This window comes from Podarcis liolepis, assembly GCF_965112155.1.
Source record: "Podarcis liolepis genome assembly, chromosome: 1".
In the NCBI taxonomy this organism is placed as follows: Eukaryota; Metazoa; Chordata; class Lepidosauria; order Squamata; family Lacertidae; genus Podarcis; species Podarcis liolepis.
The window spans coordinates 50,567,752-50,589,262 of NC_139554.1; the positions used below are offsets into that span (position 1 = coordinate 50,567,752).

General features: G+C 41.8%; 1 protein-coding gene across 6 annotated transcripts in view; it reads left to right on the forward strand.

Annotated features, from left to right (window-relative positions):
- CKAP5 (cytoskeleton associated protein 5) overlaps positions 1-20,923 on the forward strand; it is a 43,328-nt gene extending 22,405 nt beyond the window's left edge. The window contains exons 27-44 of one of the 6 annotated variants that reach the window (XM_083462191.1): positions 714-782; positions 1,135-1,260; positions 2,377-2,526; positions 2,914-3,117; positions 3,566-3,701; positions 4,813-5,006; positions 6,341-6,513; positions 8,073-8,246; positions 9,265-9,385; positions 10,117-10,296; positions 10,843-11,030; positions 11,724-11,799; positions 12,703-12,891; positions 12,981-13,118; positions 14,747-14,830; positions 16,072-16,228; positions 17,140-17,294; positions 18,594-20,923. In XM_083462191.1, the coding sequence (XP_083318317.1) occupies positions 714-782; positions 1,135-1,260; positions 2,377-2,526; positions 2,914-3,117; positions 3,566-3,701; positions 4,813-5,006; positions 6,341-6,513; positions 8,073-8,246; positions 9,265-9,385; positions 10,117-10,296; positions 10,843-11,030; positions 11,724-11,799; positions 12,703-12,891; positions 12,981-13,118; positions 14,747-14,830; positions 16,072-16,228; positions 17,140-17,294; positions 18,594-18,842 (2,763 nt within the window). In that variant the 3' untranslated portion in view covers positions 18,843-20,923. The remainder of the gene's footprint in view (positions 1-713; positions 783-1,134; positions 1,261-2,376; positions 2,527-2,913; positions 3,118-3,565; positions 3,702-4,812; positions 5,007-6,340; positions 6,514-8,072; positions 8,247-9,264; positions 9,386-10,116; positions 10,297-10,842; positions 11,031-11,723; positions 11,800-12,702; positions 12,892-12,980; positions 13,119-14,746; positions 14,831-16,071; positions 16,229-17,139; positions 17,295-18,593) is intronic. The other 5 variants (XM_083462192.1, XM_083462195.1, XM_083462193.1 and 2 more) reach the window with 5 other exon arrangements.
- The last annotated feature ends 588 nt before the right edge of the window (positions 20,924-21,511 follow it).

Here is a 21,511-nt window from a genome sequence, read left to right on the forward strand (position 1 = left end):
TGAAGAGCCACTACTAGGAATAATAGATATTACTGGACTGAAAGGGACCCATCTGATTCCATGTTAGGCCAGATTTGTATGTCCATTTACGTCCATACTACTTTTAGGAGCTGCTTATTGCGAGTGATGGGAGCTCAAATTGGTGGGCAGAGCCAGAGCTGATGGTGGAGCACTTTTTTGCTCTGTCTCTGCTGCCACCATCACTCTCTTCCTCTTCCTACCCTGCAGCAGCACTCAAGTAACCTTTCCCCCCTAAGCCTAGTGCTTCCCCTCCTCACCCCACCCTGTAGTAATGAGAATAAACAATGAGTGAGAGAATGGGAATTTTATCTCCAAGTACAATTGCCATGACAGGGAGGGTGATTTGGAAGTGGGTAGAAGGATAGTGGTGCACAGGGAAGGTTTAATCCTCCCTTCCCTGTTAGGCAGTTAGGGTTTTAAAAAGTCCCAAATGGGTCCTTTTTTCTAAACCTAATCGCCACGAGGAGCTGTGGGCTGACTGTTCCCCAGTCTTACCTTTAGATGCATTGTAGTTCCTATTTGGAGTTTGTAAGCAAGTACAGCAGGCTTGCACATAACAAAGAATGGTCCATATTTACCTTATGCAGCACTCAGAGGGATTAAAAATATTGTTGATGTGGCATACACCAGAAATATAATGGTATGATTTGGAGCCTTATATTAACCACTGAGCATTTTATGACTTATTTCAGCATTCTGATGCTAATACAAGCCTCACCAAAGGCAATAGCAATGTGACAAAGAACAAGCCTACCAAACAGGTAATAAGTGGGTATCACCTGTGACTAGTGCACTGACCAGGAAGGAAATCTTGCTACACTAAAAACCTGCGCACTATGGTGGGCTTTTTCTTCATAGTACTAAAATATACACCTGAAGGCTTCAGCACACATTTTAACACAACTTATGAGTGGGCAATCTCTTTCTCCTGCATGCTAGCGGGATAGTGTTTCTTCTGCTGAGTAAAACATACTTGGAGTGCAGTGCTACACTACCTGCTCAGAAGTAAGTGCTATTGAGTTCAATGTAGCTTACTCCCAGGTAATTGTGTAGGATTGCAACCTAGGAGATTGTGATTTTGAAAGAGTGTATTCAGTGTTGTGGTTTTTTTAGGGTATACAGGGGAAGAAAGTACCAAGTAAATCCAACTTGAAGGATGATGATGACCGATCTGGTCCAGTTTTTATCTTAGTACCAAATGGGAAAGAGCAAAGGATGAAAGATGAAAAAGGATTAAAGGTAAGAGAAATTAACAACCTCTGATCTCTAGGACTATGCTGGAACTTTGATACAGAACCTGTTACTCGGTCTTTAGGTATCTGCGTAAGGATGTTTGGCAAGGGTTATAAGAGTGCTTTTGGAGATAATAGCATTTCTACATACAAATACTATCGTCTGCAAAAGCACTCTTATAACCCTTGCCTAACATCCTTACGCAGATACCTAAAGTTAGCAGTAGCAGATACCTAACTACTGTGAGTTAAATGCTATTCATTTTAGGAGTAACCTGTTAATGCTTTTTCATTTAAAAAAACACAGCTGTGTTTTCCACACAAAAGTGCTAGAGAGGAAACATATGAGCTTGATGCTTACTGCTTGTTTGTATAGCACCAAACTATGGTTGCTGGTTAGGCAGGTTTTGGTTTTTTTTAGGCGGTAACTACTGCACTTTGTGGTAGAGGACTGCTTTACCCTACCACAAAGTGTTATGGCTAGAGTGGCCAACGTTGCTTTTTCCTCCTTTTCTTGCTGCGTGGGCCACTCTAGCTGCACCACAAGAGTGGTCTGCATGTCAAGTAAATGGCCGCTCTAGTCACGCCACTTTGTGGAAGATCCACTTTGGCAGGTCTTGCCAAAATGCCTCTGGGGGCGGGAAGCAGTGGTGGGGGAGGGGGTGCATACCAGCACCTCCTTTTTTCAAATAAAGCACTGTTATTAAGTATGAAATAGGTCAATGCAATTGGCGTAGGTTCAGTCTAATCCACTTCAAAGGTTATTGTGAGGGTAAAATAATACTGTAATAGGAATTGAAACAAAATTTATTGTATCCATATTTAAGTCAACAGATACATTTGTGAAGGAAAATATTTTCCATCTCTCTCCCAACATTAATTCATTTTGATATCTATATAGTTAGAAGACAGGTGCTATTTACATATTTTTTAACCTAAACCACCTAACACCAGATGTGTTACCAACCAGATAAATCATTATAGGTATATTTTCTTTAAAATAAGCAGTCTCCCTCTCCTCTTCCTAAACTTGAGGTGATTTTTTTAGGTTCAGGGACTGAAGTTAACGCTGTTCACACCTTCTCTTGAGCAGGGTGCTGATACTGTCCCCCCCCCCCCGCAGGTTTTGAAATGGAACTTTACTACTCCTCGTGATGAATATATTGAGCAACTGAAGACTCAGATGTCCAGCTGTGTTGCCAAGTGGTTGCAAGATGAGATGTTCCATGCAGATTTTCAGCACCACAACAAAGCTATTGCTGTTATGGTTGAGGTGAGAGGACTGTATTTGTGGTTGTAGATGAAGAATTATAGTACAACATTGGTGGTGAAAGTATAAAGGAGGTTTCCCAGAGCATGCAAGCTTTGGAAACTCCCTGTTCAACGCAGAGCCCTACATTATAGTCTCGTAAGAATAGGACAATTAGTATCAGCCTCCCAGTTTTCTCATCTAGGCCTTGTGCAACAGGCGTATACAGTGAAGCTAATTATAGGAGCCGACGCAAGTAGCTATTATGCATATGCGGGCCAGCCATCTTTCAGTGTCTGGTACCAGGAAAGTTTCCGAGTTTTTGTTTGGCTTGTCAGATGACTCTTTAATTTTATTTTAAGTGCTGCCTGTTTGTCCGAACTTGACACTGCAATTTGCTTTTTCTTCTAGCACTTGGATAGTGAAAGGGATGGAGTGATCAGCTGTCTGGATCTAATCCTGAAGTGGCTCACACTGCGATTCTTTGACACCAACACAAGTGTCCTGATGAAGGTCCTGGAGTACCTCAAGCTGCTTTTTGCCATGCTGAACCAAGAAGAGTACCATCTAACTGAAAATGAGGCCACCTCCTTCATCCCCTACCTTGTTTTGAAGGTATCCAAATCTGGCAAATGTTTTTGAGTCACGTCACTCACAAAATACACTAAGCCCACCTTTCTCTGGAGCCTGCAGAACCAGAACTGGAAAACAGTTACCATTCTAGCCAATAGGAATGAGTATTCCAATTTCCATCAGTTCTGCCTTTCATGGCGTTTCCCACTCAGGGGGAATATGAACCTTTCTCCCTCCTTGCTGTATCCAGTGGTCCAAACACCCAGGGTGTTCTTTTTTTTACAACTCGTATATACATCATACAATATCCATCATTTATCCCTTATCCTCATACTTCCCAGTATTCTTTTTCCCCAGTCACTGGAAGGCACAATGTTTGAGAGAAAGACTTGGCTGGGGTGGACTAGGAGCCAGCTCCCTCCAGAATAAGTATACTAATGGCTTCTTCCAGCTTCTGTAAATCTGCAAATATTTCCTCCTCACCTTCCAGGTTGGGGAACCAAAAGATGTTATCCGCAGAGATGTGCGTGCCATTCTAAACAGGATGTGCCTTGTCTACCCAGCCAGCAAGATGTTCACTTTTATCATGGAGGGAACAAAGTCAAAGAACTCAAAACAGCGGGCAGGTGAGATGCTTTAGCACAGAGGTTTCCAAACTTTTCATATTGGTGACACACTTTTTAGACATTCATCATTTAACGACACAGTAATTCACTTTTACTATCAAACCAGAGGTTAAACTAACCCCTTTCCAGCCCTGGGAGGAGTGCGAGGATCATTCGTGCAACACACCTACACACTGCAGCTGACACACTCAATGTGTTGTGACACAGTTTGGAAAGCTCTGCTTTAGCAGAAGCTGTTGGTCACTAAAATGCGCTGTTTAAGTTTACAGAAACAAAGCCTTGTGGTCCCTTATACTACAATAATAATGTCATAAGATTTTGTGGACTTGAATCCATTTCAGCATAGGAAGCTGCCTTATGCCACTGGCCCACATAACTCATTATTGTCTACCTTGAGGGATGGCTGATGCATTGCCCTCCAGATGTTGCTGTACTAAAGCTCCCATCATACCTGACCATTGCCAATGTTGGCTGGAGCTGATGAGAACTGTAATTCAATAATATCTAAAAGGGACCACATTGGCTACCCTGGTCGACACTGACTGGCAACAGCTCTCCATGATTTCAGGAAGGTGTGTCCTGATGCTAGGATATCCTGGCGTTCGTAAGCTAATTTTCACCCATTATGCAATTTTTACAAAAATCATTATTTCTATTCAGCCAAAGGAAACTGAGGTTCTTGATGAGTTGTAATTCAGAGGCTTTATGCTGGAGTTTTGGATTAAGTTTTTCAAGCAGTGCTTTCTTGAAAACTTATAGGCAAATGAATGAAGAATGTGAACTAGCAAAGACTTAATTCTGGGTTACTCAGCATTCTTGAAGACAAAGGATTGCATCCATTTTTCTTCATATACACAGTAGAGCAATTGAAAGTAATGTACATTTGCTAACTAACATAGGTCTAATAATTTAATTGATTTTGTAACTTAGTTGGATACTACTCTACCTTTCCCTTGCAAACACATGGGGTTCATAAAATTACTATAAAAGATCCTATTTTTATTCATAATCAGATTTAGAATATACAAAAGCATCAACAAGTATTTTGTAAACCAAATGGGTGTAGCCTCTTGTTTTCATAGATGTCCATTTCTGTTTGGTTTCTCTGTAGAATGCTTGGAAGAGCTGGGATGTCTTGTTGAATCATACGGCATGAATGTGTGCCAGCCAACTGCAGGCAAAGTCTTAAAGGAAATTGCCATTCATATTGGTGACAGGGACAACACTGTCAGAAATGCTGCACTCAACACCATTGTAACAGTTTACAATGTTCATGGAGACCAAGTGTTCAAGCAGATTGGAAATGTGAGTAAACCAAAATAGACAGGCAATATTTAAAATATTGAATGTTTAGTAGTGTGTCACTCAGGTAATGTCATGAATGGATAATCAGGTTCCTCAGGTCAGTTGCGATTAATGTTGAAAGCTCTGTTTGAGTGTCAAGAGCAAATATACTTTTCTTTTTTCTAATGATGAATTCTGAACTCTAGGACAGTTATGAATTGTGAAGCAGGAGTAGGTGCTGTCTTCCTTGTAAGGAATGTGTATTTATAAACAGCAACATACAAAAGCAGTTTGGCTTCTCTGTTTGCTTTGAGCCTTGTAATTCAAAATACTTTAGGACTATTAGAGCAGGGAGGAGCTGAAGGTAATTGCATCAGTCACAGGAGAAGGCACATACAAGCCACTCATCCTCGTCTCACAAACTGGCCGTGGCATACTGATGCAGTGAGACAGCTTGAGACACAAAGCGGAAGCACATAATATATTCCATGATTCTTGTCTGCATTGAGAGGTGCACTGGGAGTAATAGGAGCACCTGGAATGCACCATAGGTAACTGCAATGCAAAGAGAATAGGTTGGTTTCCAAAATTGACAAGGAATTTGGGGAAGCAGTAGCCCCTTTGTTTTATTACATAGTTGTGCATATAGGAGAAGATAAAGTTGCTCTCAGATCTTATAGAAAAGTAGCTTCACATGGTTGTCCTCTGAGGTGCCATTTGATAAGAGGGGCTGGGGTGCACTTGCCTACAGGAAACTAGAAGAGGAAGTTCTCAGGGGAAATGACCACCTTCAGTCTTTGGTTCCTTTTAGTCCATAACCACTCTTTTGATTCCTAATCAGGATTATATGGGAGGCAATGAAGCTTTGGCTTTTCCTTCCTTCATGAATACCTGATTTCTCTAATTCCATCAAATTCTTCATAAATAGATGTTGCTTTTTCAGTGGTTCAAACTATATAATTGTTCACTAAGCAAGTATTATTGGAATCATATTTTCCCCCCAAGATTGCTGCTTCTCCAAATTCCTTTAGCCTGTTTCCCAAACTGGACTATGTTTCCTTCACAGTGCTGTAGAGGGTGGTGTTGTGTTGGTATTTTATTTAATTAAATGCCAGATTCTGCCTGTTCCTACTTGATGCTTGAAGGAATTTTGGTACACTTTATAACTAAACAGGCAGTACAGCAGTAGGCATAATTGCTGAGTACAGGAACTAGGCTAAGGGGTGGGGTTAGCTGTATTGTAAGTCTAGTAGTACACAGGAACAGCAAAGGTTTTGAAACACTCTTAATGGCATTGGAGTCTGAACTAAGGAGCATACCTGTCATGGCACTGAAAAGTTGCTGCTCTTGTACAGCTTTCAGAGAAAGACCTGAGCATGTTGGAGGAGCGAATAAAGCGGTCTGCTAAGAGGCCAAATGCCACTTCAGCAAAGCAGGTGGAAGAGAAACCACAGAGGGCTCAGAGTGCCAGTGCCAATGCTAACATGCTGAGGAAAGGACCAGCTGAAGACATGTCTTCCAAACTCAAGTATGTAAAGTGGGAAAATGCAATGTTTGCCTGACATTTCCACAGTCTGTGCAAAAAGCATACCTTGCTGTTGCCTTGTGTTTGTGTCTTTTGTTTTAATCATCTATGTCTGTATGTGTCGCAAACTGCAAAAAAATGCTGCAAATCAAAATGTTTGAACCTTACTTCATTTGTTTTGTCGTGTCTTGAATGCTTTCTAAATGGTATTGTGCCTTTTTTCACTGCTTCTCCATGGACAGAATTATGTATCGCACTTATAGGATGTAAGTACTGACCACTAAATCCTTGGTAGCAGGGCTCTTATAGCTTTGTCTTACCTTTCCCATGCCCTAATCCTAAACATACTTGAGAATAAGTCCCACTGATTTCAGTGCAACAATTCATATTAAGTGTGCTGTTTGGGAAGCCTGGCTTCAAGTTCCATCTTTGCTGTGAAAATCATTGAGTGGTGTCAGGCAAGTTGCTGTTTCTTGGCTATGTTTTTGTTTTTTTTAAATAATACTGATAAAGTGGCTTACCGCTCAGCTGTAAAAGAGCTAAACTTTGCAATTTTCAGGAATCTGACTAGTGTCAGCAGGGATACATTGTAAGACCAGATTGCTTTAACCCTTCCAGTCTTGAGTCACTGGTAGAAGATTTGAGATACCTGGAGCCTGATCAGCATCAAATGTAATGCAACAGCTATTATTTGGGAAGCTCATATAAGGAAATTAAGAAGTAAATCTAAGCTTAAAACCACTTCTGGAAATGGAACGCTTCTTGTTCCTAATGCCATGTGCTTTTTTTCTATTCTAAAATGCCCTTTTGTGTAGGCAGGCTCTAGCAAAATAGGCATAATGGGGAGTTGAATTTGGAGAGTGCAAAATTCATTCTAGGGCATTTTGTGCTTGCTGGGCTGCATTTACTGTAATGTCTTTCCCTTATATGGGAAGAGAGCCGAATAATGAACCTACCAGGATTGTTTTACTCTCACATTCAGTTTAGCATTGTGCAGTAGAGCATGTCTTTGCTGCTGCCCCTGCTGCAAGGCCTATAGGTGTTGAGGGGAAGCCAGCAGCACATTATCAAAAACTTCTGGATTCCCAGCACCTATGGTAATTGCTGATGGGGCTGAATAGATTTCCTTATCTATGTTGATATGAAAGATTAGGAACTAGTGATTGATGCCAGCATGGATTGTTGCATCAGCCATAATAATCGGGTCCACAAATGTTAGCTTGGCTTAATAGCCAACCATTACTTGTGATCACTATGAACTTTTCTCCAAATCCTGCAAAAGCCCAGAGAGAAAGAGAAACCTATTTTCTCTCTAGAGTCCTCTGTGAACCACAAAAAACTTGGGGAAAGGATGGGTAATTGATTTGGCTGTGCCTCTTGCAAAATCCTATCAGGAAGGGAGAAAAGGCACTGTTCTCCAAGTTATATACTGCTTATGGAGAACTTGAAAAGGTTTGTGTGCGCTGGGGGTGTGGGATGGAGGGGTAGTCACCACGGGTGACATAATGGGTAGGTTTGTGGAACCCTGATAATAAAAAAAATGCTTTTCTTGGTTTCTGTAGCCAAGCCCGTAACATGAGTAGCCACTCGGAGACGACGCATGCAGTTCCACGGGAGTTTCAACTGGATCTAGATGAGATAGAAAACGACAATGGCAGAGTGCGATGTGAAATGCCAGCACTTGTGCAACACAAACTGGATGATATATTTGAACCAGTTTTGATCCCTGAACCCAAGTGAGTGCAGATCAAGGGCTGCTAATGAGGCACCTTGGGGCGGGGGGGGGGGGAGAGAGAGAGAGAGAGAGAGTGTGTGTGTGTGTGTGTGTGTGTGTGTGTGGTTTAGGTATATCAATCTCCTATATGAAGCCAAGTTCCCTTATATAAAGGAAGCTTCAGGGAGAAGCTTTAAAATGTGGAAACTGTGTGTCAAACCAGGAAGGCTTTCAAACTGCACTTTATATAGCTGCTTATTCTTTCAAATATCATCTCCCTTCCCTAAATATTTTTATTAGCCACATGCACAATGGCGTGCATTAAGCATGGTATTGCTGTGCAGCAATGGAATTTACATGTTGCTACACTCTGAGAATGGTATCGTTCCCATTGAGGTCCCAGGGCATATTTTTTCTTTCTTACAGGCTAAGGCAAAGGTTGGAGGTTGGGATGGGGTATGGAATCTTAAAGCTTATTGTGGACAGTACTATCTCCTGTTCATAGCCTTTGCCAAAATGTTCAAATGCTTTGAAAGCCTGGATCTTGAAAGCAGAATAATGATGGAAAGGGTCAGATATATCAACATTTTATCTGCATAAAAGGTTTTATGGTTTACTTTGCCAGTTATGCACATCCATTGTTGTTATGTGACAATACTATCTGGTAAAGAGTACCAACACCCCTCTTTTTGCTGCCTACAGCAACCTTTTTCTGCTGGCACCCACAACATTTCTTTATCAAGATATGAGTACCGGCACCTTTCCTTAACCCCCCACTCTACACAGCCCTTGATAAGAGAGATCCAAACATAACTCTGGGGACAACATACTGAGTGGGGTAGGGTTGCCCCCATTAAGGTGGCTTTTGTGTAATACTACAGACCTTAATCAACTTGCTCCATCCACTTTAAAGAAAATGGGGTGCTTTTAATCTGAACTGCCTGGAGATGACAAATTGCTTCTAATCTTTTAACCCAGAGGCCTAAGTGACTTACTGAATCTACTGCCCTTTAAGCTATAACACTTGTTTCTCCACTCAGGATCCGTGCCGTCTCTCCACACTTTGATGATATGCACAGTAACACAGCTTCCACCATCAACTTTGTCATCTCCCAGGTAGCCAGTGGTGATATCAATACTAGTATCCAAGCTCTAGCACAGGTGAGTGAAGGCCCCTCTGGTTGGCAGCTACATAACACTGATGGGGTCAGCAAGTAACATGCGAGAGTGATGAGTTGCACATTTGGTGGAGCTGAGTCTTGGTGACACAAGTGCCACTCAGAACCTCCCTGGTGACAAAGCCAAGTGCACAGGGGCCATCTGACTCGCTGTTCTCGACGAGAAAGAAAAGAGGGTGTTAGTGCAAAATGTCCTTTTCCATCTCCCAGGTGGATGTCTGATGCTTGCTTCAGCAGCACATGTACTAAAAATCTCACTACCATAACATAGGCTGGTTTAAGCTTGATGGGGCCTTGGGTTGCCTGTTGATGAGATACAGGCAAGATGGGGCAGGCTCGTTGCTTGCCTTGCTATGTGTTGCAGCAATGGAGCAGATTTCATGCATGAAAATGAAACACCAGAAAATGTTATAGAATCATTGATAGGCTCTTAATTAAGCTTTAGGTAATTAAACTATGGTCTGGCTTACTTGGGTTGTAAAAGTGGGTTTTCTTAGGACGTAAACAGTATGTCTGTTGGTACAGTAGATAACAGGAAACTATATGGAATAATTTCTAGTTTATTGCAGCAAAACCAGAGTTTTATGGCAGTTTATATATTTGTTATACTAAATTATTAGCCTTTAAGGGGCCACAAGACTCTTCATTTTTCATGCTATTCATGGAAATGATACCATTATTAAAAACTTGCTATAATGTTGGGTTTGTCTGCAGATTGATGAGGTTTTGCGACAAGAGGACAAAGCAGAAGCTATGTCAGGCCACATTGACCAGTTTCTAATAGCTACCTTCATGCAGCTGCGACTCATTTACAATACGCACATGGCTGATGAGAAACTAGACAAGGATGAGATAGTCAAGTTGTACAGTTGCATCATTGGAAACATGATTTCGGTAAGGCTTTTGATCGGGAAAACGTGGTGGAAGTTTCAGCCAGTAGAACCAATTAATAGTGTCTTTAGTTTAGTTTTTGTTGCGCTATACAATTGCCTCTTAAAGTACTGTAACACTTCTGTGCTGCAAACTATTTTGGTATCTAGGTCCTGCAAGTTTCATCCTGCTTTGTGAAAAAGGAGGAAAAGTTGCAGCCATTAAAAAAAAAATTCTATTATAGAGCTGGGGACTTCTTTGGATTTAACTGGAAAGACACAAGAGCAGTTCTGAAGCATATATGGTTTCTTACAGATACAGATTAAAAGCAAATCCTATACTGATGCTAATCCCTAACTTTTATCAGTATTTTTATCATTCTTGGCAATAAAAAGCTTCAGAGAGATGGATGAAAATAGGTTTTTACTTCCCTCAAATCAGTAAAAATGTAGGTTTTTCTCTTGTAACTTCTAGGTAGCAGCAAGAAATGGAGTTTTGGGGTGCTAATCTAGACTGTAGTGTTTTATCCTGAATATATCCTGGTATCTAACACTTGAATTCCATTGGCAGTTGTTCCAGATTGAAAGCTTGGCCCGGGAGGCCTCTGCAGGAGTGCTGAAGGACTTGATGCATGGCCTCATTACCTTAATGCTGGATTCGAGAGTTGACGATCTAGAGGAAGACCAGCAGGTTATCAAATCAGTCAACCTCTTGGTGGTAAAAGTTCTGGAGAAATCTGATCAAACAAACATATTGAGGTAAATAGATTTTTGCTAAGGGCAAACATCTTAACAAATCCCTCATCGCTGCAGCCTCTTACCACAAGACTTAGCATGTGCTACAATTTGAACACCTGCTTGATGAGATATTATTGGTCCTCCTTGTTATAGTTTATTACCGCATTGTCAGATCTTTCTGCAGTTGCTGATCAAGTTACACTAAACCAAGGCAGTCTTTTAACCTTGAGGTTTGTTCAAATCTGTGTGCTCTACTGGTACAAATCTGAGATCTGATCCAGTCTTATGTCTAAAAATGCTGAATGATCTCATTCCCTTTATCAGTATTTTGAATAACTTGAGCAGTCTGGACCTCTCTTTAAATCTATTTTAATTTTGATGCTCCAGCAAGTTTTGTTGTATTTATATTGGATTCTCTCCCCACTCCCTTTCATGGTTTTATGTTTTACTTTGTATTTCAGTAGGTTTTTTTTACCTATTTATTGTAAGCCACCCAGAAAGCTTGAAGTTTTAGAACAGCATGCAAATGTAAATAAAAATAAAATTAGATTAAATTATAAGATGATAATAATGAAAATGTTGATATTGTGCAAGAAATTGCATAGCACTGTGTTAAGAAGCTGAACTGGCCAATCAATTTGTGTTGCCCCATGTATTTCTGGAGATACTTGTGGAGTTTGTATAGTTAATGCTGCTGCATTTTTTTCATCCTAGTGCCCTGCTTGTTCTTCTCCAGGACTGTCTATTAACAACAGCAAGCTCTCCCAAGTTCTCAGAACTAGTAATGAAGGTGTGTATTGTTCTTGTTCTGTTTTTTTATTTCAATTTCCTATTGCATAGTGATTGTGTATTAGCAGACTCTCTCATTACACCTATTCATGGTCCTTCTACAAAAAAGTGTGGTTATTGGCTGTACTGGAAATGACTCTAGCATGAATGTACAACTTAATATTGCTTGATTTGCAAATCACATTAAATCTCAGTTTAAAACTATAATGTGATGTGAACGCAGAGCATGCTTGTTTGTGCTGTTGAAAACTTACTGCTTCTTTTCTGCACAGCTTCTGCTCTTGCCATGCTTCTGGGGAACAAGCCATAAACTGACTTGTTGTGGCCTCTGGGCTTGTGGCTTGTCTCTCTCCAGCCAAACAAGAGTACTAACCAAGGTTTGTTCTTTCCTTAATGCCTGTGATTTGTTTGGGAGAAAACAAACTCGGGCTCAGACATCACAGCATGTCAGGTTCCTGCATTTACCTAGACATGTGAATGCTCAAAAGCATGAAAGGGGACATCTTCATGGCCATTGTGCCCTCCCCCCACTCCCCAACCTTCCCTGCATTGTGTGGGAAGTCTGCAGGGGGCCTCCGCTCACAAGTGCAGGATGAGTCTACTCCTATTCAAGCAAATGCAAGTAGAAGCCCCCTGCAAACTTCCCCACACAATGCAGGGAAGGCTGGGGACTGAGTGGGAGGTTGTAACATTTACAAAGATATTGCAGACAGGACTTGGAGCATGTCTTATGTTTGGGCGGGCACCTGAACAAGCCCATTGTGAAGAAATAATCCATGCGTTATATCATTTTAAGCTCAAAGAACCAAGTTCAGAGATGACATTCTTAGATTACTGTGAGGACTTGCTTTGTCTTAATGTTTATCAAAGAAACCATCTACCTTTCCACCCCCCTCCCCCACAGTGTTTATGGAGAATGGTAAGACTTCTCCCTGAAACTATCAACACTATCAATCTGGACCGAATCATGTTGGACATCCACATCTTTATGAAGGTCTTTCCAAAAGAAAAACTAAAGCAGTGCAAGAGTGAATTCCCAATACGGACGCTGAAGACTTTGATTCACACCTTGTGCAAGCTGAAGGGACCCAAGGTGAGAGCAAACTGCTTCACCCCAAGGTTCTTATGATCTCTGGAATAACAAAAGGTTTCTTAATTAAAAGGTATCCCACTTCTTCCTAGCTTTTGGATCATTTAACAATGATAGATAACAAGAATGAGTCGGAGTTAGAGGCCCACCTGTGCAAAATGATGAAACACTCCTTGGACCAAACTGGAAGCAAGTCTGACAAAGGCACAGAAAAGGGAGCTTCTCGCACAGTACGTATTCCATATTTTTAAAAATCATTAAACATGACACCCAGGTGTGAAGCTCGTTAGTTTACTGAGCACACAACTGGAATATTTTCTGAATTGTGTCGTGCTTTTACCTCGGACCATTCAAAAGACTGATTAAGCTCTTCAAGTACAGTGGTGCCTCGCAAGACGAAATTAATTCGTTCCACAAGTTTTTTCTTCTTGCGAGTTTTTCGTCTTGCGAAGCACGGTTTCCCATAGGAATGCATTGAAAATCAATCAATGCGTTCCTATGGAGACCGTCCGGGGACAGAGGGGAAGCGCCGCTCGCCTTCCCCTCTGTCCCCGGACCTGTTTTAAAGCAAGGGAAGGGGCAGCGGGGAGAATCGCTTCTCCCCGTTGCCGCCCCTTGGTTCAAAAGGGGTCCGAGAGAGGGGCTGGCAACGGGGAGAAGCGATCTTCTCCCCGCCGCCCCTTGCTTCAAAAGAGGTCCGGGGACAGCGGGGAAGACGCGCTGCGCTTCCCCGCTATCCCCAGAGCTTGCGGGGCAAGCTTCGTTTTGCGAAGCAAGCCCATAGGGAAATGCGTCTTGCGAAGTGGCTAAGAAAATGAAAAACTCCTTCGTCTAGCGAGTTTTTCGTCTTCCGAGGCGTTCGTCTTGCGGGGTACCACTGTATCTCTGTTCACTTTTAAAGGAAGCAGAATGCAGCATGATCTGCCTGTCTTGCCTTCCTCTTCCCCTTTCATGTGTAGCCAACAGAAGAGAAAGCTGTGTGAAGAGGGAGTGGCTTGCTTCTTGGCATAAACTTTGTCTCCTCTAGAACAGTAACATTGAAATTCAAATCCATACAAACTTGGTGCAGCACAACTGCTAACAAGTACTAATGTTAAAATGTACATTTTTAATTTAACATAGTTGCAACTTGTGCCTCTTTAATTACAAGGTTATTCTTACTGGTGTGTGCTAATGCTAATGCCCATTGGCCTCTTATTATCTCAGCTGGTTCCCTGAACAGCTGGATGCTAGGACTCCTCACCACCACCACAAGGTTAAAAATGTCTATGTTCTGTCCAGAGGTTCATCTGAAACAGAATGTGGAAACAGTGATTCTCACCACCCCATATGTATGTATGTATGTATGTATGTATGTATGTATGTATCATAGGTTGTAGAGGTTCAGAGCAGGATAGCCAAGAGGTGGAAGAGGGCACATCTGTTTCTTCGCCACAGTACATCTTTAATCCTGCTTGGGGTTGGATTCTCACACAAACCTACAACTGACCATAAACCTGTATCATTGCATGGTGGTTGATGCAAGTTTTTCCCAGTCCAGTAATCCTGTGCCTCCAGGTCACCTAGTGCATTCATGGTTGACCAGGTCTTGACTTATACTGCAAGACCTGGTACAGTTCTTGGCTATTGAGCACCATGCATTGCATAGACTTACTACTTGTTGGTGTTGGAGATTCCTAATTGTGCAAAATATATGGAATCTGCAGCTGACCACTCTTACTCTAATAGCAATAGCAACCAACACCTACTAGTTCAATCAGGACAACTTATCTGCCCTTTATTATATTTATAGAAATGCTTCAACTGTCTAAACTGTCACCCCTCTATTTTAGTAATATGTCTCAATTTCTTTTTATAGGATGAAAAGACACCAAAGGCCAAAGTGAATGATATTTTAGCAGAGATATTTAAGAAAATTGGGTCTAAAGAAAACACTAAAGAGGTGAGGGCTTTATTACCATGGTGGGAGGTGAAAAATTAGGAACATTGGTACTTATAATGAATTCCCAAAGGGCTCATTTGGGAGTGTTGTCCATCATGAAATAAAGAATATAGTGAATCGGCTTGAATTTGATTCATGAGTCTTAATGAAAACCAGCTATTGGTTGATTAGCAAAGAAGAGTGGATCCTAGATGCACTCTGCATTCCAGCAGGAGGTAATCTTCACAGTAAGTACCAGTCCTCCTTTGCCTGTTGGAGTGGGATTCTTTCCAGATTGGGATATTTTTTTTTAAAGCACTTTGATCACCTGGATGATCTAAATCACTGTTCTCCCATGGCCAGAGTACTTTCTGTAGCGTTCCAGTGCTACTATACACAGAGATTGGGACATTTTAATGACAGGGGTGCTAAGGTGGCAGCTGTTGGAAAGTGCTATGATGCATAGTGCCACAGGGTTACATTGTGCCTTGCATGCCAGTGTGATGTATGCTGGCTGATTCACCTGGCTAAGGGAAAGGTAGATATGATTGTTTCCTCATCTGGATGGGTTAAAGGAGTCAAAATGCTCTGTTGTTGAAAAGCAAATGTGTGTGGTGTGGATGTCATTCTGTGGACTAATTCTAATTACAGTGGTATCTCTGATTAAAAACTTAGTTCATTCTGGAGGTCCATTCTTAACCTGAAACTGTTCTTAACCTGAGGTGCCACTTTAGCTAATAGGGCCTTCCGCTGCGTGATTTCTGTTCTCATCCTGAGGTAAAGTTCTTAACCCGAGGTACTACTTCCGGGTTAGTGGAGTCTGTAACCTGAAGCGTTTGTAACCCGAGGTACCACTGTATTGTTGACGGTGCTCTGGATGGTGGTAGATGTTAGGCATGTATACCAACCACAGGTTTAGGTTCAGACCCTGATATGGCACTTGGGAAAACAACCTGCCTCAATCTGAGGTGCCAAGTCAGTCCAAAACCATTTCAGATTTCCTCGTCCCAGTTAATTATTGGGAAGTAACACACACACACACCATTTGACAGACATGGATAAAATTTGCTGGCATATAAGCCCCTCCAAAGCAAATAAATCCTGCCAAATTAAAAGCAGTTTGGCCCTGGGCCTTTTGTAGTGGACACCTTCAAACTCTGTTGTGTTTACCAGTTTTGCAGCACACTCACCTTTAACCCTAAAGCTGGTGATGATTTTGTAAACGTGTAACTTTTGAATGACTGAAGCTCTTCTTTCTGCAGGGTCTGGCAGAGCTTTATGAATATAAAAAGAAGTATTCTGATGCAGACATTGAGCCCTTCCTAAAAAACTCCTCACAGTTCTTCCAGAGCTATGTGGAACGAGGTCTCCGACTGATTGAAATGGAAAGGGAGGGCAAAGGGCGCATTCCTTCTACAGGTAACTCCCAGAGCACTGTGACAGCATGGACTAGAGGGAGCCACTGGCTGCCATCCTAATGCAGCTCTCAGGCTTTCTCCAAGTTAGTAATTGACTGTAGGGGGCTTCAGAAATAGTTCGCCTGTTCTTTTGTAACTGGTGGTATGAAATATAGGCATGAAATTAAAACATTATAGGGCAATTGCACAATAGTCTCTCACCAAGCATTTTTCTGTTGGCCTCAGGAGGTAATTGCGTTTAACTTTCCCCCCTAAGAGCTGGTTCCTGGGCTGCGTAGAAGCAAAGAAAATTGTATCTCCCGATCCACAAGCTTCAGATCAGCAAGTCCCACCATCCCATGTTACAATGCAAGAGGGGAAAGCAGCAGCACGAGTCATGGGTCACTTGCGCATTGCCTTTCCTAATTGCTTTGTAACATATGTAAAGGCTTGTTCTCAGCCTTCCTATCCACGAAAACATTAGTAAAAGCAAGTAGTCTGCAAAGTCACAGCTGCTGTGAAGCAACAATGTCACTCCCACTGCAGAGGTAGGCATATTAAAAGACCTCTGAACCAATAAGGACACGTCCTGGCATCTGAACTACACTGGGGCCACTGCTGCTTGGCTCATTTTCCTTCACCTCTTAAAAATCATCAGAAACCTCAGACTGCTACATAGGAAGAACCCACATCTTGGTTCTTTCCCATAGCCAGTGTTGCTCCCGTTTCAGGACAGGCAGTGCTGGCAGGAGTAGGAGCCATGCGGTGGACTCATGGTCCAAGGCTTCTGAGGTTATCCCCGGAGCACAGAAAGTGCAGCAGCTCCTACACCACATGGACCCTGAGAAGCATCACAATCCTCAGTTGGTGTCTGCTTGGACTCATTTTTTGTGTTTGTGTTTGTTTTTTGTTTTTGTTTTTTCCATATTCCAGGGGTTTCTCCACAGATGGAGGTATCGTGTATCCCTACTCCCACCAATACAGTCCCTTCATCTATAGGAAATGCCAATGGGGAAGAGGTGGGGCCTTCCGTCTACTTGGAAAGGCTAAAAATCCTCAGGCAACGATGTGGCCTTGACAATGCAAAGGTATTCTCTCGATTTACGTATGCGGCAGTGTCTGTGTTTCAGCATCCTCTCTCTTTCTCTAGTCCTTGGTGAATCCTTTTCTCTCATGGCATGTTTGCTCTTGGGGCAGAAGGCTTGACACATCTTTGCTTGCAGACTACTTGCTTTCGCTAGACTCCTTGGGGCAGCCAGTTGGGACAGGAAGCTACTTCAGGCGCTGCACAGAACTGAGGAAAGACAAAGCCCGAGTGATATCACTTGAGCTGCTGTTTTCCCTGTAGCATAGGAGGGGCTTGCTGATCTTGCCTGTCATGAAACCATTGAGCCTCTTGGGTGATCAATTCTGAAGTTCATTGATCTCTCAACCAATGATACACATTTTTCTTTGTATGTAGTGCATGAACTGTCTGATAGGGGAAGGCCTAATGTATTTTTGCCTCCAAAGCTCTAAACATCAGGCTTTTGCACTACTGCTTACTGTTCTATGAGTGTGTGTAGGCTTGGCGTACTATCATATCAGCATAGATGGGCAAGCCTGTGCATAGGCTGCACTTGAAAGAATGGTTTTGTGGCAATAAAATATTTGATTTGCAAAATAATAATAATAATGTGTAAAGGTTACAGAATTAATCAGTGCATATTGAGCTGTGACAACTAATAAAATTGTAAAGAAACATACTGTTTATATGGGGCAGAGATGCTAGAACATTAATGCCTGATAAATCACTGGAGAAACTGACCCAGGACCACATCTAGATAAACTTTGGAACAGTGTTCAGTGGTTCCTTAGATGTGTGAACCATCTAGAAGCTCCAGTTGAGCACTTTCTAATGAGAGTGGGGGAAATGGAAGCTAACAAGTTGTGACCTGATTTCTCACACTGTCTTTGAATTGTTAAGATGTTTTTGGTTCAGTCACAAAGGTATCGTTAGACGATTGTTTCTACAAAGACTGGCTCCCTCTCAGAATGGAATAGCATCAAAGCTTCAGCTTTGTGTCTGATGTGGACTCAGACAAATGCCATGTGTTAATTTATTATGCATCAAGCGCGCTTCCCAGCTGACAGATGCTGTATGTGGTGAAAACGCAATTGGTGGAGGAGCAAGCCAAGATGCTGAATCGTTCACTTTAGCTATCCCATAATCAGGATTGCACTATAAGCAGGGGAGTATGAACCCACTCATTATTCTAAACCCGTAAAAGGATCAGCACACCACCTTTTTTTGAATGGTTTCCAAATAGCAAGCAGAACAGAAAATGCTCTGGTATTGAAAATTTTTGCTTTGGAACAAGTGTTTTGAGCATTGTTTCTGTCCACAGCAGGAAGACAGAGCACCCCTGACCTCCCAGCTGTCCAAGCCATCAGTCCCTACAGTTGCATCCTCCACAGATATGCTCCACAGTAAGCTTTCGCAGCTCCGTGAGTCACGGGAACAATACCAGCACATCGATCTGGACTCCAATCAGACCCACTCTTCTGGCATTGGAACCACCACTTCCTCCTCTGCAGCATCCAATATTGATGACTTGAAAAAAAGACTGGAGAGAATAAAGAGCAGCCGCAAGTGAAATTGCATCAGACAGCGTGGCTGTTGAAGAGCTGTCCATCTTTAGTTTACTAAACTAGAAGTCTTCATAGTTAAGTGGCCTCATGTAGGCCTTCTGTATACAAACTGGTTTATGTGTATAATACAGCAGATCTTGGAGGAGGATCCAAGTCATTGTGGCACAAGTCTTTGTACATACTTTGCTTCTCTGTGAGCATTTATTGACCGTAGAAGACTGTCTGTATTAGTTTTAGTGTACAGAGCTGTAAACAACCATTCTCTTCAATCCAGTTTCTCATAACTTTATTTGTAAAGTTGTCTTCTCTTTCTTAGCTCTTAGAAGCTCTTCAGTGGTTTTTCTTTTATTTTTAACAACTTCTTCTCCATATAATCCTTGAACAGTTTCTGTACGGACGCATGGCATGACTTAACTAAGTGTCTTTTTGTAAATAAAGTTTGCATTAACTCTCTCTGGGAGCAGCAGTGGCTGTTGGTGAGAAATGTCCATCCATGTTCTTAGTTACAAGTGACTCAGCATTTCTAGTTGTCTGTGAGCTGCTGTCTAAACCTTCACAGCAGATTTACTTTCATGGAGAAGCTGAGACACTAACATTGCAAGCATGCTTCAGGTTGAAGAAATCTTTGATTTCTATTGAGAGCACTGTTAGTCTTACCATGGCTTCCAGAATAGCATGGGGCAGAGGCAGAACATTTCACCCCCTAAAAAACCACTTTCCAAGCCCTTCTCTGTATTTTAATCTAGTTAGCCTACAAGTGCTAGAATGCTCAGGTTCCTTTTAAGGATTTAGTTTCATCCATTTTGAGAACTGGTTTTTTTGACATGGTGGATGATCAGCATCCTACACTAAAGACATGTTGGCCTTTCCTCATATGTCAGTTGCTATACATGCTGGAGCCCAGAATATTTCAATGTGCTAATTTGCTCTTAGATATATTTTTAGCTCTGCTGTCAGCCTGAAAGTTTTGTAGTAAATGTATGATCAGTGATTGCTGCTAGTGGTTGAGAACATAGTCTTGGGGGCACTGTTTCCAAAATACATGTGTTCTCAGAAGGTGAATTATACTGTGGCAGTTAACAGTCACGTGGATGTGGTTGTGGGGAATTGTTCTGGAGGACTTGCTGCTTTTATGTATGGGTTATGCATTTGTGTGCCTCTTACAATCTGAGACTCAGAACTGCTATAGCACACAGTTGTTGGAGTAATTTCTAAGTTAATCTTCCCTCCTCTGCCCCTGCCTTGGATATTTTGACATAAGTGGCATTGCACTGGCTTTAACATGCTCCCAGAAATACCAGCTCTTTCCTGTGGCTGACAGAGATTTAATTTCATTTGCATTTCTTCGTGCTTGTTAGACGTTGATTAAATAGCATTTACTATTCACCATAGTTTAGTGTTGCATCAAATCAAACTGGTTGTCTTTATAAACTTTGTTGGTCATTGTGTACACATTATGATGTGTATGCTGATTTGGAAGCGATGCCCATAAGAGGGCGCATCCCAGAGTGTGCATTATTTGCCTTCTGGGAGGACTGCACACGTCCCATTTTTAACTTGCAGTTTTTTTCAGTGGATGCCACTTCATATTGAATCAGCTGCCTTAGCTAGGGCTATGAAAGATTGAATCAGCACCTGTCAGCCACATCATTCTATAGCACTTTGGTGTGCTTTGCAGTGGTGCAAAATGCATACAGTTTGTGGGGCTCTGAGTTGCTGCTTGTGCACATCTAGTGATAGCCTCCTCTTGTAGCTGATGCCCTGTTCCTTACTCTTATGTTGGAGCTCACACTGGTATAGTAAGTGCAAGGAACAGAGAGGTAATGGTCATTAGAAATACAATTTGCAGGGGGTGTGTATGCGTGTCATTAGTGAGATTTGAAAATGCAATGAAGTCTCTGGCAAACTTTGTTTTCTCTAAAAAGATGCTCTCCCCACCACTAGGTGTGGCTTTAGTTTTGATACATTCTCCCCTTTCAGTGCTGGTTTCAGAAATGCCCTATTTAAGCCACGTTTAGCTTAACCTAGAGCCAATGGAAATGTTTCTACAGTATGTTTGAATAAATGTTACATTTTACTACTAAAATTCTCTGTACTCCCTCAGTCTTGGTGATCTACCTATGATAGGTACTCAAGGAGAACTAGCTCCTTTGCCTACCTGTGTCTGAAAGGACAACGTCTGATCAGTCTTAGTATAAATAACAGGTTTTTTATGAATATAAACTATCTTAATGGCGTATGCACCATATCCTTATAGCACATTCGAAGCACATTCTTTCCTTCAAAGAATTCTGGGCAGTGTAGTTTATCGCTCCCAGATTTACAATTCTCAGCAACCCATAACAAATAGGGCCCAAAATTCTTTGAGGCGGGAAATTAAAGATATAGTATGTATGCAACCTTTGTCAATATTCATGGAATTTGACTAGTTTTCTCCATTGTATCTTTTAATGATGCCTCACTTAGAAAGGGTTCCTGCTGTAGAAAAGGCTCAATTTAACAGCCGTGGCAATGGTGGGGTACATTTCTTTGCTTGCAGACACTACTGTTTTTTGTTTAATGGGATTAAACTGCATCCCACAGCAACTACATCAAAGAACACACAAGCTGCCCTTTGGTTTACTCCCGTGAATATCATAGAGTGGTGCATGTAGTTTCACTTTGAACTATATTT